General features: G+C 40.5%; 1 protein-coding gene across 1 annotated transcript in view; it reads left to right on the top strand.

Moving 5' to 3' along the window:
- The first annotated feature begins 22 nt into the window (after nucleotides 1–22).
- Nucleotides 23–14,399, top strand: part of snap47 (synaptosome associated protein 47) — a 44,135-nt gene continuing 29,758 nt past the window's right edge. The window contains exons 1-2 of the mRNA XM_008120206.2: nucleotides 23–194; nucleotides 10,674–11,220. Of these exons, the coding sequence (XP_008118413.1) occupies nucleotides 10,724–11,220 (497 nt within the window). The 5' untranslated portion in view covers nucleotides 23–194; nucleotides 10,674–10,723. The remainder of the gene's footprint in view (nucleotides 195–10,673; nucleotides 11,221–14,399) is intronic.

Here is a 14,399-nt window from a genome sequence, read left to right as displayed (position 1 = left end):
ACCCAAAAAGCCTGAGGCGAAGGATAAAGGAAGACGGCAGCCAATGAGGGCGAAGAGAGCACAAACGGCTCTATCTGCGCAGGCGCGTTTGGAAAGCCGGGGCGAGCGAGGAAGGAAGCGAGCAAGGGAAAGAACGGAAGCCTGAGAGGAAATGTTTTGACTGTAGACCCCATTGCCTTCGCAGCCAGCAGCCGGTGAGAAGGGCCTCGTAACGCGAGGGTGGATGGGAGGCGGTAGAGGAGCGCTAGGCCTCTCTCATCCGGGGACCAAAGGGGCGGGGCTAGGACTAAGCTAAGCTCCTCCCCCTCTAGACGCCACTACATTGTGGGCCCCTGAGGGGGCGGGGTCAGGACTGGCTCCGCCTTCGGTAAGCTCCTCCCCCTCTAGACTCCACTACATTCAGGGCTTTGAAGGGGGCGGGGTCAAGACTGGCTCTTCCTCCAGGCTCCTCCCTTTAAGCTCCTCTACATTCAAGGCTTTTGAAGGGGCGGGGTCAGGAAGGGCTCCGCCTACTTAGTTAAATTCCTCCCCTTCCAGACTCCTACATTCAGGACCCTTTTTTATTATTATTATTATTATTATTATTAAACTTTATTTGTATCCCGCTAGCATCTCCCGAAGGACTCGATGCGGCTTACAAAGGCCAAGGCCTCAACACACAATATAACAATACAAAACAAAAAGCAAATTAAAAACAATTAAAACAGTATAAACAACAAGCAATAACAATACGCTAAAACACAATAGAACTGGGCCGGGCCAGAGTAATGGGTACAAGATTAAAAGTGCTGATGTGACAGGTGATATATAAGGCTTATAGGGCAAGAGCAGAGTGCGATATGCAATCTTAATTCTAATAAAGTGCTTATTTATTTATTTATTTGCGACATTTGTATACCGCCCTTCTCACCCCGAAGGGGACTCGGCGGTTTACAAGTATATATACATACAATATATTATATTATCTAACTATATAGCAATATTATTAGTAATATTGCATGTAATATAAATATACAATTATAATAGTGAATTATAATTATTATTACATTGTATTACATCATAATATTATTATTAATATTATATGTATATACAATATATTATAATATTAGTATAGTATAATATTATTATATATCATTATATCATTAAATTGATACAGGAGACATGGTGGAAAGATGGGGCTTATGGGACTTGGTATTGGAGATTTCCTATTAATCTGGGAAGGCACATTGGAACAGCCAGGTCTTCAAATTCTTTCTGAAGACTGCCAATGTAGGGGCCTGTCTGAGATCCTTGGGGAGGGTGTTCCAGAGGGGGCGGGGTCAGGATTGGCTCCGCCTTCTTTGGCCCCTCCCTCTAGGCTCTTCTACCCTATTTCCCCTAAAATAAGACACCCCCGGAAAATAAGACCTAGTAGAGGTTTTGCTGAATTGCTAAATATAAGGCCTCCCTGAAAGTAAGACCTAGCAAAGTTTTTGTTTGGAAGCATGCCCAACGAACAGAACACCAGAGCATTCAGGATTGGTAAATGCATGTACCATAGAGTGTTGTACATGGAAATCATGGAAGTAACAAGAAATTCTTGATAGGATTCATAGTTTGGTTATGCTGGTTTGTGATGACAACTACTGTACAGTATATAATAAATGTTCATTTTTTTGTTCAATGATAAATGTGAATTTTTCTTCATGGAAAAATAAGACATCCCCTGAAAATAAGACCTATAGCATCTTTGGGAGCAAAAATTAATATAAGACACTGTCTTATTTTCGGGGAAACACGGTACATTCAGGGCCCTTAAGAGGGCAGGGTCAGGACTGCCCCCGCCTTCTTTTCCCAGCTCCTCCCCCTCGGCTCTACATTCAGAGTTTTAGAGCATTGAGCGGGGCACGGTCAAGACTAGCCCCGCCTCCTTTGCCAGACCCCGCCTCCTTTATTTATGCCATTGAGGTGTGTGGTCAGAACTTGCTCTTCATCCAAGCACCTCCTCTAGACCCCGCCTCCATATCAGTCAAGATTGGCTCCTCCTCCAAGGGGGGGGCAGAACCCCAAGCCCCTCCTCCTCTTGGCCATCTCATTCAGAGCCCTTGAGTGGGAGGGGTTAAATCTAGCTCCTCCTCCAGGCTCCTCCTTTTTCCATGCCCCTCTTTTCATCCAGGACAGGCATGGGCCAACGTGGGCTCTCCTTACTTACGTTTCTCCCTTTCACCCTCCATTCATGACTCTTCAAATTCCACAGCACTGCTGGTCACAGCTGACCTCCAGTTGGAGCGCTCAAGGGCCAGGGCTTCCCAGTCCTCGGTGTCTATGCCACAATAATAATAATAATAATAATAATAATAATAAAAATTTATTTTTATACCCCGCCTCCATCTTCCCGAAGGGACTCGGGAAGAGTTTGGAGTATAGTAACTGTTTGGGAGATGATGATTGGGCATTCAGACAATGTGGCCTTCAGTTCAGTGGAGTTGATGGAGTAGGAACATGGCTTCAATGCTGGTGGTCTTTACTTCTTCCAGCACACTGACATTTGTCCACATGTCTTCCCAAGAAATTTGCAGGATTTCTTAGAGGCAGCACTGATGGAATCGTTCCAGGAGTTGCATGTGATGCCTGTAGACAGTCCACATTTCACAGGCGTATAACAGGGTTGGGAGGACAATAGCTTTATCAACAAACACCTCGGTATTCCTACAGATGTCCCGATCCTCAAACACTCTCTGCTTCATTTGGAAAAATGCAGCACTCGCAGAGCTCAGGCGGTGTTGTATTTCAGTGTCAATGTTGACTTTTGTGGAAAGGCGGCTGCCAAGGGAGTGGAAATGGTCAACATTTTCTAACGTTACACCATTAAGTTGTATTTCCTGCATTGCAGAGGGATTGGCTGGTGCCTGTTGGAAGAGCACTTTGGTTTTCTTGATGTTCAATGAGAAGCCAAGCTTCTCGTATGCTTCTGCAAAGGTGTTTAGAGTGGCTTGTAGGTCTTCTGCAGCTAACTTGTATTTAGTCATCTCACCTCAATCTTTATTGCCGCTTTTCCCATCCAGTTTCAGGGTAGAAAACCTTCTTCAACCCTATTTTTTGCCCTAACAATTCCTCCATTTCCCGCTTTATTTTTCTATTCAGTTTTTGTACCTTGGCATAGTCCTACCACATATGGATAAAAGTTCCAGTTTCCCTGCATTCATGCCAACAGAATTTAGATGTTCTTTTCATAATATGGGTTATTTACTGGTGGGCCCTATACCATTTCGTCAGTATTTTCCATTGTATTTATTTGATCTTTAATTGTTTAAGGTTTTCTTTTTAATTGAATTTATTGATTATAGTTCTTTTCCTCTTTCCATACTTCTAACAGGGCAGGTTTCAAATTGTATTGATTATCTATTAATTTGTTATATATAAATCCTATAGTTGCTTTCTCTTTCTTAATTTTCCATTGTAATATTTGATCTATATCTGTATCACGACCTTCCTTCTTCTGTTCTATAATCTTTTGCGACATTCCATGCCATAACAACCAGTTGCTTGATCCACATTTGTTTTTCAACTCCTCCCAGCCTTTTGCTGTTCCATTCAAATTCACAAATATCTTTGTTATACCATTTTGATTTAATTTTTAATCAATTTTCAATGTTTCTGTTCACCCAAGGATAAGAATTCTGCCTGCTAAAATAAAGTTTTCTATGTGAAATTTCAGCGCAGCATTTAGAAACGCAGGTGATTTCTCTGGAAACATGTAGGTCCCCTGGCACAACTGGGGACCTAGAGATTTATAGAGATGAGATTTTAAATCCATTCTGTGGATAAACTTTTTTGCAAAAGTCAAAACCACAATCATGGAGAGATGACTACAGCTTTTGTATGATATGGGCAGCATCCATGACCGTGTCCAAGGCCAAATTTGTGGTGCTTCTTCAGATGCCACAAACCGCCTAGTTGTTTTATTATTGTGTTCCTTCTACTCAGCAGAGCTTGGCAGAAAACGTGACTTGGCTATTGCATCACCTGCTTTTTGTTTTCTTTGCACTGAATTATTTACAACTTTATTTCTGCGTATACCAAATCTCCTGTTGGGTTTAATCCTTTGCCTTAATGAAATCCAGGCATGGGCAAACTTTGTTCCTTCAGGTATTTTGGACTCCCAACTTCCATAATTCCTAACAGCCGTTAGGAATTGTGAGGGTTGAAGGAATTGTGGAGGGCCAGAGTTTGTCCATGCCTGATGTAAGCGATCAAGTGGGCTTTAGGCTGTGTCGGATGGTATTGCATTTTATAAAACTTTTTATGTTTCCCATTCATTTTGTCTCTGGCCTAGGGCTGGTTGCTGGTTAATGCTATGGGGAAGATTTTGAGCCATTTACCTTCATTATTGTGGATTTGGGGACCTCTCCCTGCATGCAAAGCATTACTTCGAGGAACAGGAGAGCTAGTGTCCTTCCTTTTTGTCGGCAGCATGAGACTTTGTGGCTTTGTCTTTAATAAGTTTGTTTTTTCTGTTTTTTGGCCAGTGCTGCTGGTGTAGTTCCTATTGAAGTATTATTTCCTGAACATTTTTCCTGGGAATATTTCCAAATTGTGTGAGCCACAGAATGCTTGGCCAGCAAAAAGAGGTGGGGGAGGGGGGCAGGACTATTTTGAAAAGAATTGACATTATTTTCTTTACATTTGCTACGTGTCCTCTCAATTTCCAGCCTACAGAAACCATGACTGAGGCCTTATATTCCAGTAGCACCACCCAAAGAGTACCATTGCCCTTGGTCACATTTCCCCAAGTGATATTTTTAAAAGTTGTTATGGGGTTGTTTATGTTTTAGGAAGTAATATAACTATCATTGAGAGATGTTGTGGTATAGTGTCTTAAGCATTGAACTACCACTTTGGAAACCAAACTTCAGTTCCCCACTTGACCTTGGAAACCATTGGGCGAACTTCATAAAGTCACATATTCTCAGCCCCAGAAAATGTGATTGGTTCATCTTAAGGTCATGGGAAGTCAGAAACGACTTGAAGGCACATAACAACAAATACCTATCATTGTCAATTATTGGGACTAAAAATGAGATAGGACTTGCTCCTTTTCTGCCATTGATCTTTTCAGAGCTTTTTCATAGGCTACTATATGAATAGAAAGCTGGACTTACATAGATCTTTGGACTGACCTAGTAAGACCGCTCGTATATTTTTAAACCCACCAACTAATGGCATTGTTGAGTGAAGTTTCTCTTGTCAGTTCCTTTTGGGATGCTGCTTAGAATACAAAAAATTATATAGACAAGCACAGCATGTAAACAATACCGGGCTGAAAGTATCCTGACCCTCTATCCCGTCTTTTGCGGAATTCAGTCGTGTATCTTTTCTAATTGAGTAACCTGTTTAGTTTTTTCCTGATATCATTCCCTCGTATGTGGGTTCAGAGTATTTGGGACTTTTCATCTGGCCTGAGTAATAAAAAACTGGTACAATCATTCCATGTTACGATGTGATATTTTATATTGCAAAGCAGATGACATGTGATGCCGGACTGGTTACAATATACTTGATTCTATGATCTCAGAAAATGACTAGTTAAATGATAAATATGTGGCTCACGGATGGTGAATCAGAATCTGAGAATACAAAACATCCCGAATTCACTATTAATTTCCTTGTTTTCTCCTGGGTAGGCTAGTAAGTCTGTATTGTGTCATTGGTTATAAGGAGTCTCTCCCTTGTAGCCTGTAGCTTCACATTTTGTCATACCGTGGGCCGATGTATGGTAGATTCATTCCAATAATATCAGCAATATTGAAGGAATTGTTCAGGCAATTCTTGATTGACTTCAAAATCAAGAGACCTCATGCGATGACTCTGTGAAAAGGAACTGGAAATGGCAGCTGTGAAGTGGTTATTTGAAGGTGCTGAATCCACAGAAACACAAGGTAAATTGAAAAAATAGCCAATTCTGTTTGCAAATCAATTATGGACTGTAAAAAGCTTGGACTGTGGTGTGATTCGGGGGCCAGGTGACAATCATAACAGTATCCCAGGGTGCTTTCACTTTATAGAAAGCAAAATGTGTATTTTTATGTACATAGTGGGTTTGATGCACTAATATGTGCACATCACTTGAAAGCTTGATTTCTGTATCATGGAAGATTGCAAAGTGAACATGCAAACAGACTTGATTGGAAAATGCCACATTTGACGTTGGGCATAGGAAAACTGGAAGTTTTCCTGTAATGCTTGTGATGTTTCTTCTTACATATGAATTCATCTCTTCTTCCGGTTGTTGTGATTTCTTCCATGTAGTAATGATGGACACTTACTAAGTTACATAATAAGTTGTAGTGTTTTAGGCAGGTTCATGGGCTATTTTGTTAATAAGACTTCCAGTTAGATTTAACGAGAAGGCATTTCCTCTTAAATTGGCAGCAGATAAAACTGTTCATTATTTTTAACACAAATATTTTCAGAAATAAATAGGGTATCAGCCAGATGGTCAGGTGGCATACAGGTCAAGTAGCAGGGGGTCAAATACCCCATGAAACCATGCTGCTTGAAAATTCGGCTTACTGTTTACTAAGTTCTAAATTGTTTGAAGTGCCTTTCATACACATACTTTGTCTACATCTATTCATGTTTATTTTGTCATCTTAGAAAAAGGCTTTCCCTGTTCTTTGTTGGGAAGTGTTATCTGACCCTAATTGTTTCTTGTCTGGAATTCCTCTGGGTTTTTTTTTTGGTTTTTTTCGTGTTGCTCTTTATTTCCTGTACTGATTTTGGAGTTTTTTTTAATACTGGGAGCTAGATTTTGTTTATTTTTATGGTTTTCTCCTTTCTGTTGAAATTGTCCACATGCTTCTTTTGGATTTCAGTGGCTTCTCTGTGGAGTCTGACATGGAGGTTGTTAGAGAGGTCCAGCATTTCTGTGTTCTCAAATAATATGCTGTGTCCTGGTTAGTTCATCAGGTTCTCTGCTATGGCCGACTTCTCCGGTTGGATTAGTCTGCAGTGTTTTTTATGTTCCTTGATTCGTGTTTGGGCAATGCTGCGTTTGGTGGTCCCTATGTATTTGTCCACAGCTGCATGGTATACGGAAGACTCCTGTAGAGGTGAGAGGATTCCTTTTGTTCTTTGCTGAATGTAGTATTTGAGAACACAGAAATGCTGGACCACTCTGACAACCACCATGTCAAACTACACAGAGAAGCCATTGAAATCCACAAGAAGCATGTGGACAGCTTCAATAGAAAGGAGGAATCCATGAAAGTGAACAACATCTGGCTACCAGTATTAAAAAAACCTCTAAAATCAGGACAATAAATAAAGAGCAACACTAAAAAAAAAAAAAAAAAAAAATACAGAAGAATTCCAGACAGGAAACAATCAGGGCCAGATCCCAACAAAGGATCCCCCAGGCAGGAAGCAGCCAGACTTTGAAGCGGAAAGGCCATTCAATGCTGATCAAGGTGGTCAATTTGTAACTTTCCTTTTTCATCCCTGTATCCCAGTCTTTCAGGATAATCTCTCTCCTAAGTTGTGGCCCTTTTTCCTTTTGCTTAGCAGCCTCAACCACAAAAGGTACTAATCAATACACACATAACAGAAAAAGAAAAGAAGAGGAGAAAATAAAGTACCCCCTATGCACAAGTACTGTACACAAATGTCATTTTCAAAGATCTCCAAGGGCCAAATGCTCTAACATCACACTTCTCTCTTGTTGATAGACCTAGAAGTTCCTCTGTGCTTTCGGTATGGATTCAGTGGATTCAGTGCTATATGATAAGTTTTGGTCTCCACAGAAACTCTTTGAATTCACAGATACGGATTTAAAACAATTTCCTTTAGTGATGGCTAAGAGCCACTAATTGAAACACAGAGCCTTTATGTCTGTGCCGTGACAAGAGCAGATGAATAATAGACTATTTTTAAATTCAATTGTGGCATCCTTAATTTGGTTTCATTTCTTATATGGTGATAAATCAAAGGAATTCAATTTTACCATTGCAAAGCATGGAGGGATTAGTGGCATCTAATAGTATTAGAAGTGTACTGCAAGGAGATAATAATTCTCCTTGTATTAGCAACCATGGTTGCCTGTGATAGACTATCTTGCGAATCGTTTTATAGATTAATTTAATTGAAAACCTAAATGTCATTTCGTTGTATTCATTGGCTATACACCATTTAAATTGTAACGCACGGGCTTTCATTACAACTCATCAAGCGGCTTGTAATAGGCTAATATTCATAGCATAATGGTTCCGTATCAGGCAGAGAGGACATTATACAAACAAAGGCCGTAACCTTGAGTTGTTGTTGTTTTATTGGCTTACCGAATCGTTATCAAGTTGCAAATCTAATATTGTAATTGCATCAGCAGCCACTGTTGAAACTTGGCTTCCTGTGAGCATTTTCCATCCATGCCGCAAAGATACTAAGGTTTCCCTTCTTTTCTCATATTACTGTAACTTGGGGTCATGCGCTGAAGGTGATTGACAGGAGACCTGGGGCAGGCAGAAGAAAAGGTGGCTTGACAATTAGGAGTCAACACAATTTACTGCTGCAGAATGTAATTATGGCCATGCGCATAAATGGCTTTTTGTTGATAATGAGATAAATTCATGATGAAGAAACTAATGGTGTCTAACAGCTATGGTGGGGAAATAGGAACCTCTCGATTTAGAGGCACATTACTGCTGAATGCAAGAGGCAAAAGCAGTTTAATAAATTTCTGATGTTGGGGACTAGCAGGGAATCCCCCCCTCATGTGCCCATTGGTGGCAATTGCTTGCTTGCTTGCTTGCTTGCTTGCTTGCTTGCTTGCTTGCTTGCTTTGTTTCTTTCTTTCTTTCTTTCTTTCTTTCTTTCTTTCTTTCTTTCTTTCTTTCTTTCTTTCTTTCTTTCTTTCTTTCCTGAAAATGCAACAGCTCATTTCCTCACCGATTGGCACCAGTAGCCCTTCAAATAGCACTGCTTTAGAGGAGAAATGACTTTAGGGGTTATTTCCTTCATGCCATGTTTATTTGCATTTCAGATGCATTTGGTTGGTGCCTGTGGTCAATAAGAGTGTTGCGCCTGGTAGACCTGGTATCGATCTGTTTTATTTCAGTTGATAACTTTTGGACTCCTGCTTGTCCTTTGCCAGGAATAGAAAACATGAGATCATCCAGATGTTAAACTAGAGTTTCCCCCACCATTGGCAATGTTGATTGAGGTTGTTGGAATTTATAGTTCAGCCACACACATTCCTCACCTCTGGCCCATGTTATAGAGCAGCTATCAGCCTTTCTGGACCCTAGGCCATTTAGCTCTTATCTGTAACATGGGAGCCACATATAATTTATCTTCAGTGATGTTAGCAGATGGAAAATTTCTGTCTCAATTCATTTTCTCCATCCTTTTTTCTTTGTGCTCTTCCCAAGGTTCTCCTGCCTTTTAACTAAACTACTTTTCTGCAGTTGAGTCCCAGGTGGAACAACGGGCTAAACCACTGAGCTGCTGAACTTGCAGACCGAAATCTTGGTGGTTCGAATCCAGGGAGTGGGGTGAGCTCCCGCTGTTAGACCCAGCTTCTGCAAACCTAGCAAATGTGAATATATCAATAGTTATCACTCCGGCAGGAAGGTAATGGCACTCCATGCAGTCATGCCAGCAACATGACCTTGGAGGTGTCTATGGACAACGCCGGCTCTTCAGCTTAAAAATGGAGATGAGCACCAACCTCAAGAGTCGGACATGACTAGACTTAATGTCAGGAGAAAAACTTTACCTTTACCTAACCTTCTGCAGCCCACTTTAGATTATGATTTCTTGTGATGTATTTCTACTCGTTTGAGGAGGAAGAAAGAGACCCAGGGAAGTGGCAACTCATTCTGTTCTCTGTGTCTTGGATTTTGAGGACTAAATGCAATTGTTACTTCCAGCTAAAGAGACCCATTGGCACACCGAATCACTAAGAAGCCAGCACTTTATGTAAATTCCAGTCTACTAGATGGGACTCACAGTTGGATTTGGGCCACAGTTAACGATTTTTGCATGGTTGTTTATGCCAAGTAATAAAGCGAGGCCTATTTCTTATGTAAGATCCCTGGTTCACTTTCCAGCATTCAGGTTGCCTGTGGACACATGGTGACCCCATGAATTTCATAGGATTTTCTTAGGCAAGGAACACGTCAAAATGGTTTTGCCAGTTCCTTCCTCTGAAATATAGCCTACAGCACCTGGTATTTGCTGGCAGTCTTTCATGCAAGAACTAGTCAGGCCTGATCCTGCTTAGCTTCCAAGATTAGATGGTATTTGATGCCTTTAGGGTGCAGTTAAAACATTTTCGTGTAGCTTGGCTACAAAGACTGTCTACCTGTAGCCTTGGAGAGCAACTGCCAGTGGCACCATTTAGAATAAAGTCATTTTTCCTGCTTGTAACTCCAGGTTTGCTGACCAAAACACCAGTCTCTTTCCAGTTCATGATTGAAATGTCCTAGTTTCTGGGAGAGACATGTCACATTAGATAGAAAGTATTAGTCTAGTGCTGCAGCAAAACTATCTCCTTCCTGAACCCCACTTATAGAATTGTCTTTCACAGCAAGACATTGAAGACAAGGGAGGTCTTGCTGAAGCAGATGCTGTGATTTCCTAATGTTTTTACACTATTATTGCTCATAAACTGTGTCATTTGTTTGCTCCTCATTTAGCCTGTGACTGTTCGGTTGACCTTGCGGAAGAGGGAGCCCGAAGGGAGGGGATGAATGAGGACATACGGATCCACACGTGGCCCTGTTCATATTACATCAACTCCGAGAAGCGATGGGTGCCTGGCAAGCTCTCTCTGACGCCCATTTCGGTGAGATTTACAGCCGACAAGTCGGGAGAGCTCCTGGCAAGCTTCCATCTCTCCGGCATCAGCGAGATCAAAAAGGAGTCTTCACACTTCATCTTCAGTTCCCTCACTGTTTTGGAGCATGGCACCAAGCACTGGTTCAGTTCTCTTCAACCCAACCGAAATGTGGTCTTCAACGTCCTCGAACACTTCTGGAGGGAGCAGCTGCTCTGTACGGCCGGGGCTGGAGCTCAGGCCTCGGGCCTTCCGACCTCAAAGGGGAAGGAGATGACCGGCTTGTTGAGGGGTTCTGAGAAACGCCTGGAAGACACCGCGAAGGTGCTTGAGCACCAGGGAGAACAGTTTGACAACATCATGAAGGGGCTGAACAAGATTGAGTCAGAGATGGATGTAGCAGACAGGTACGGCAATGGGAGGTAGACTTCTTATCGATGCAAGGAAAGGGAGTTATAGTACGGAAGTGGTGGTTTGTTACAAGAAGAAACATGTGGGTTTTGTTTCCAGAAGATGTGGGCTGACCACAGTTCAGAAGGGATTTAGCATTTGATTACTAGATTCAAGGAGCAAAGGTTGGCTGTTTTTGCTGCTTTCTGTAAGAATAGAATAGTACCTGCAGGTTCAATTGTCAGTCCACTTCTGAAAACACCTTTCTTGGGAAGGAAGACTAGTGTTGAGAAATGGTTGCCTCTTTAAAGCCATTTTATATGTATTCACTGGCCATCTCATTGCGTTCTCTTAGAAATGAGTTACAAAGCAAAAAGAACACTTCATTGGTTTTCCTATACTTTATTTTTCTTTTAAAAAGACTCACATGCATGCTTGTAGAAAGAAGGGAATTTTGTAAAATTATATTTCTTTGGGAAATATTTTTAGTTTAATGTGTAGAGTATGTCCCGATTACCCATGGCTTTGATATCCATGGTTTCACTTACACATGTTCCAAAAATATTCTCTCCAGAAGTGTTTGCGGGCCTCTCCCCAAAAGTGTATGGTGTGCTTCTGGCCCAATTATAGCCAAAATATAGTGTTCACTATTATCCATGACTTCAGGTATCCACAGGGGCATTGAGATGTATCCTTCAAAGGGATCATACTGCACTTCACCTTTCAGTCCATTATAGAGACTTAGGGTCCTGGTGCAGGGAGCTCCTTTTTGCTCACTGATTCAAAATTTGTTCATAGCCTTTGGGAGTTTTTTTTTTCTTTCTGTATCCTTTTGAACAGTTGATGCCAAGATCTTATTGCAAGCCATGGTTAAATTCTTCTCAATTTCAAGAGGATTTCCTAAGGGAAGCATGGGAAGATGCTGGAAAACACAAATCCTAAGTTTCCTTGATCCATATTATTGATGATTATTATTATTGATTATTATTGAAACTGGATGCATGGTACTCGAATCTTGGCTTTATTCGTTGGAAGAAGAACATAGCACTGGAGGAAGGGCTTTCATTTTTAATTCTGTCCCATAACTCTATGGCTGAGCAAGAAATGAAACATCCAAAAATCAATTTCACTGAATTGTACACCATGAAGGTGTCCAGCTAAGTTTGCTTGTGACTTCTGTTTAGTGGTAGTTGACTAACATTTTTAAAAATATGTATATTCTGCTTTTGGGAATATGTTTCCAGAAGTTGAAAGTGGAACAGAATACTTGGAAATGGCTTCTGGTTAATAATAAACATGTTCATGCAGAGGCAAAAGTGTTTTTCTATTATCTTTGTGGAAATTTGAGTATTGTTACAGCATAAAACATCCAGCAAAGAAGGGTTGGATTGACTTCCTGCCCCTTTGGATTCTTGTTTTGTAAAATTCCTTGCCCTAATGAACTGTTTTAATTGGCCTTTGAAGTAAGAAATTAACTGCAAATTTGTGACAAACGGAAGTCAGATATGTTTATATGTGAATGCCCTTTGTTTCCTTGTGTTCCTGAACAGCCTCCAAGTGTCAGATCGATTAATTTTATTATGATTTTTAGACTGGCTAAAGACTACAAATTAATTCTTGGGGATCAAAAAATGGTCAGTTTCATTCCTTTTTGGCTGGCTTCCTTCTTTTGGAGCGGTTGCCTGACTCACTGATTTCCAAACAGGAACATTTGTTAGGATGTGATGTAACTTGGGCTTAATACAAAAAAAAATGCTTAGCCTCAGTCCACTTTCTGTAAAATGAGAATAACAGAGACCTCTGAGGGTTGTTATTAACAATTCCTCCCCATCTCCGTTTAGCTGAGCTGTTCATTCTGACGTCTCACGCTAAAAGCTGTTTTTATGCCTTGTTCATGAAATGAGTTTGTTCTAAGAAAATTTGACCCAGAATATTGTGAAGAAGGGAGTGAATAACTACTGAGATGAAGATAAATTGAGACAAAGAGGGGAAGCTGAATACAGGAAGGTTCTGATAGCATTAGGGATGAAAATATATTAGGATGATAACAATATAGATGGGAATGGAACTGCAGAAAAAGGAGGAATGTGAATGAAGGAACATGGTGTGAAATAGACAGAGGAGCCATGTTGTTAAAGAAAACAAACTCCAAATATCAAGAATTGTTGGCATCATTTATCACATACTTCAACCAACCAAGGCAGTCTCTAAATTCTGATAAAATATGTAATTAATGACATTATAGGAAAAGCAGGGGATCTTGTTTTTCTTGAAGATCCAGGTAATGCAGGAAGACATGATTTCAATTACACAATGACATGGTGATAGTAGATATGTAAAATCTTTAGTATTCTCTGCATCTGTGGAAGCATTCCCATCTTAGGTAGTTCATAGAATTATGGTTAGTCCTCCACACCTGCTGGGGTTGCGACACAGGAATCTTGTGACAGTGGGAAACACAGAAATAAAAGTTTTTAAACAGAGCCTGCGAAATCACTTATCTAGGAAACTTTAGGTCTTTCGACACATCTCCATGGTCAAGTTTTGGGACATCTTGGTCCTCTAACACCTCTCAATATTCACATTTTGGCAGATGTTATGTAATGTTTGTGTTGCTTTTATGACTGTAAACCGCCCTGAGTCCCATCCGGGAGATAGGGCGGTATATAAATAAAGTTTTATTATTATTATTATTATTATTATTATTATGTTATGCAAAAAATTTCCGTGGAGGAGAGTGTTCAAGAGAGAGTCTAAGTTCTTTAGCCTGACTCTTTGGTCAACACTGGGTAAAAATTGACCATTGAGACACGCTGGATGACCTAGATAGAGATAATACTTTAATCAAATCCATGAATAATCTACTCTACAAAGGTGGAGAGTAGGTTGCATGAAATATTGGTTGTATAATCGAAATTAGAATCTGTGTAACTACGTATAACTTCTCTTCATATGCATCTCCACTGCCTATTCTGTGAGCAGAAGATTATTTTAAGGAGGGATGATAGGAGGTAAATTAGTATACTGTGGAGGTCAAGGGAGAGGGGTTTGGGAAAATATTTCTCCTTCATACTAACACAAGATGCTTTGCATTTCAATCAAGAGATAAAAATGGGGAAATAATAATAATAATAATAATAATAATAATAATAATAATAATAATAACAACAACAACAACAACAACAGATGTTTATCT

Source organism: Anolis carolinensis, chromosome 6 (assembly GCF_035594765.1).
Source record: "Anolis carolinensis isolate JA03-04 chromosome 6, rAnoCar3.1.pri, whole genome shotgun sequence".
Lineage (NCBI taxonomy): Eukaryota > Metazoa > Chordata > Lepidosauria > Squamata > Dactyloidae > Anolis > Anolis carolinensis.
Note: the sequence above shows the minus strand (reverse complement) of the source record. Positions and strands in the feature narration are given on the sequence as shown.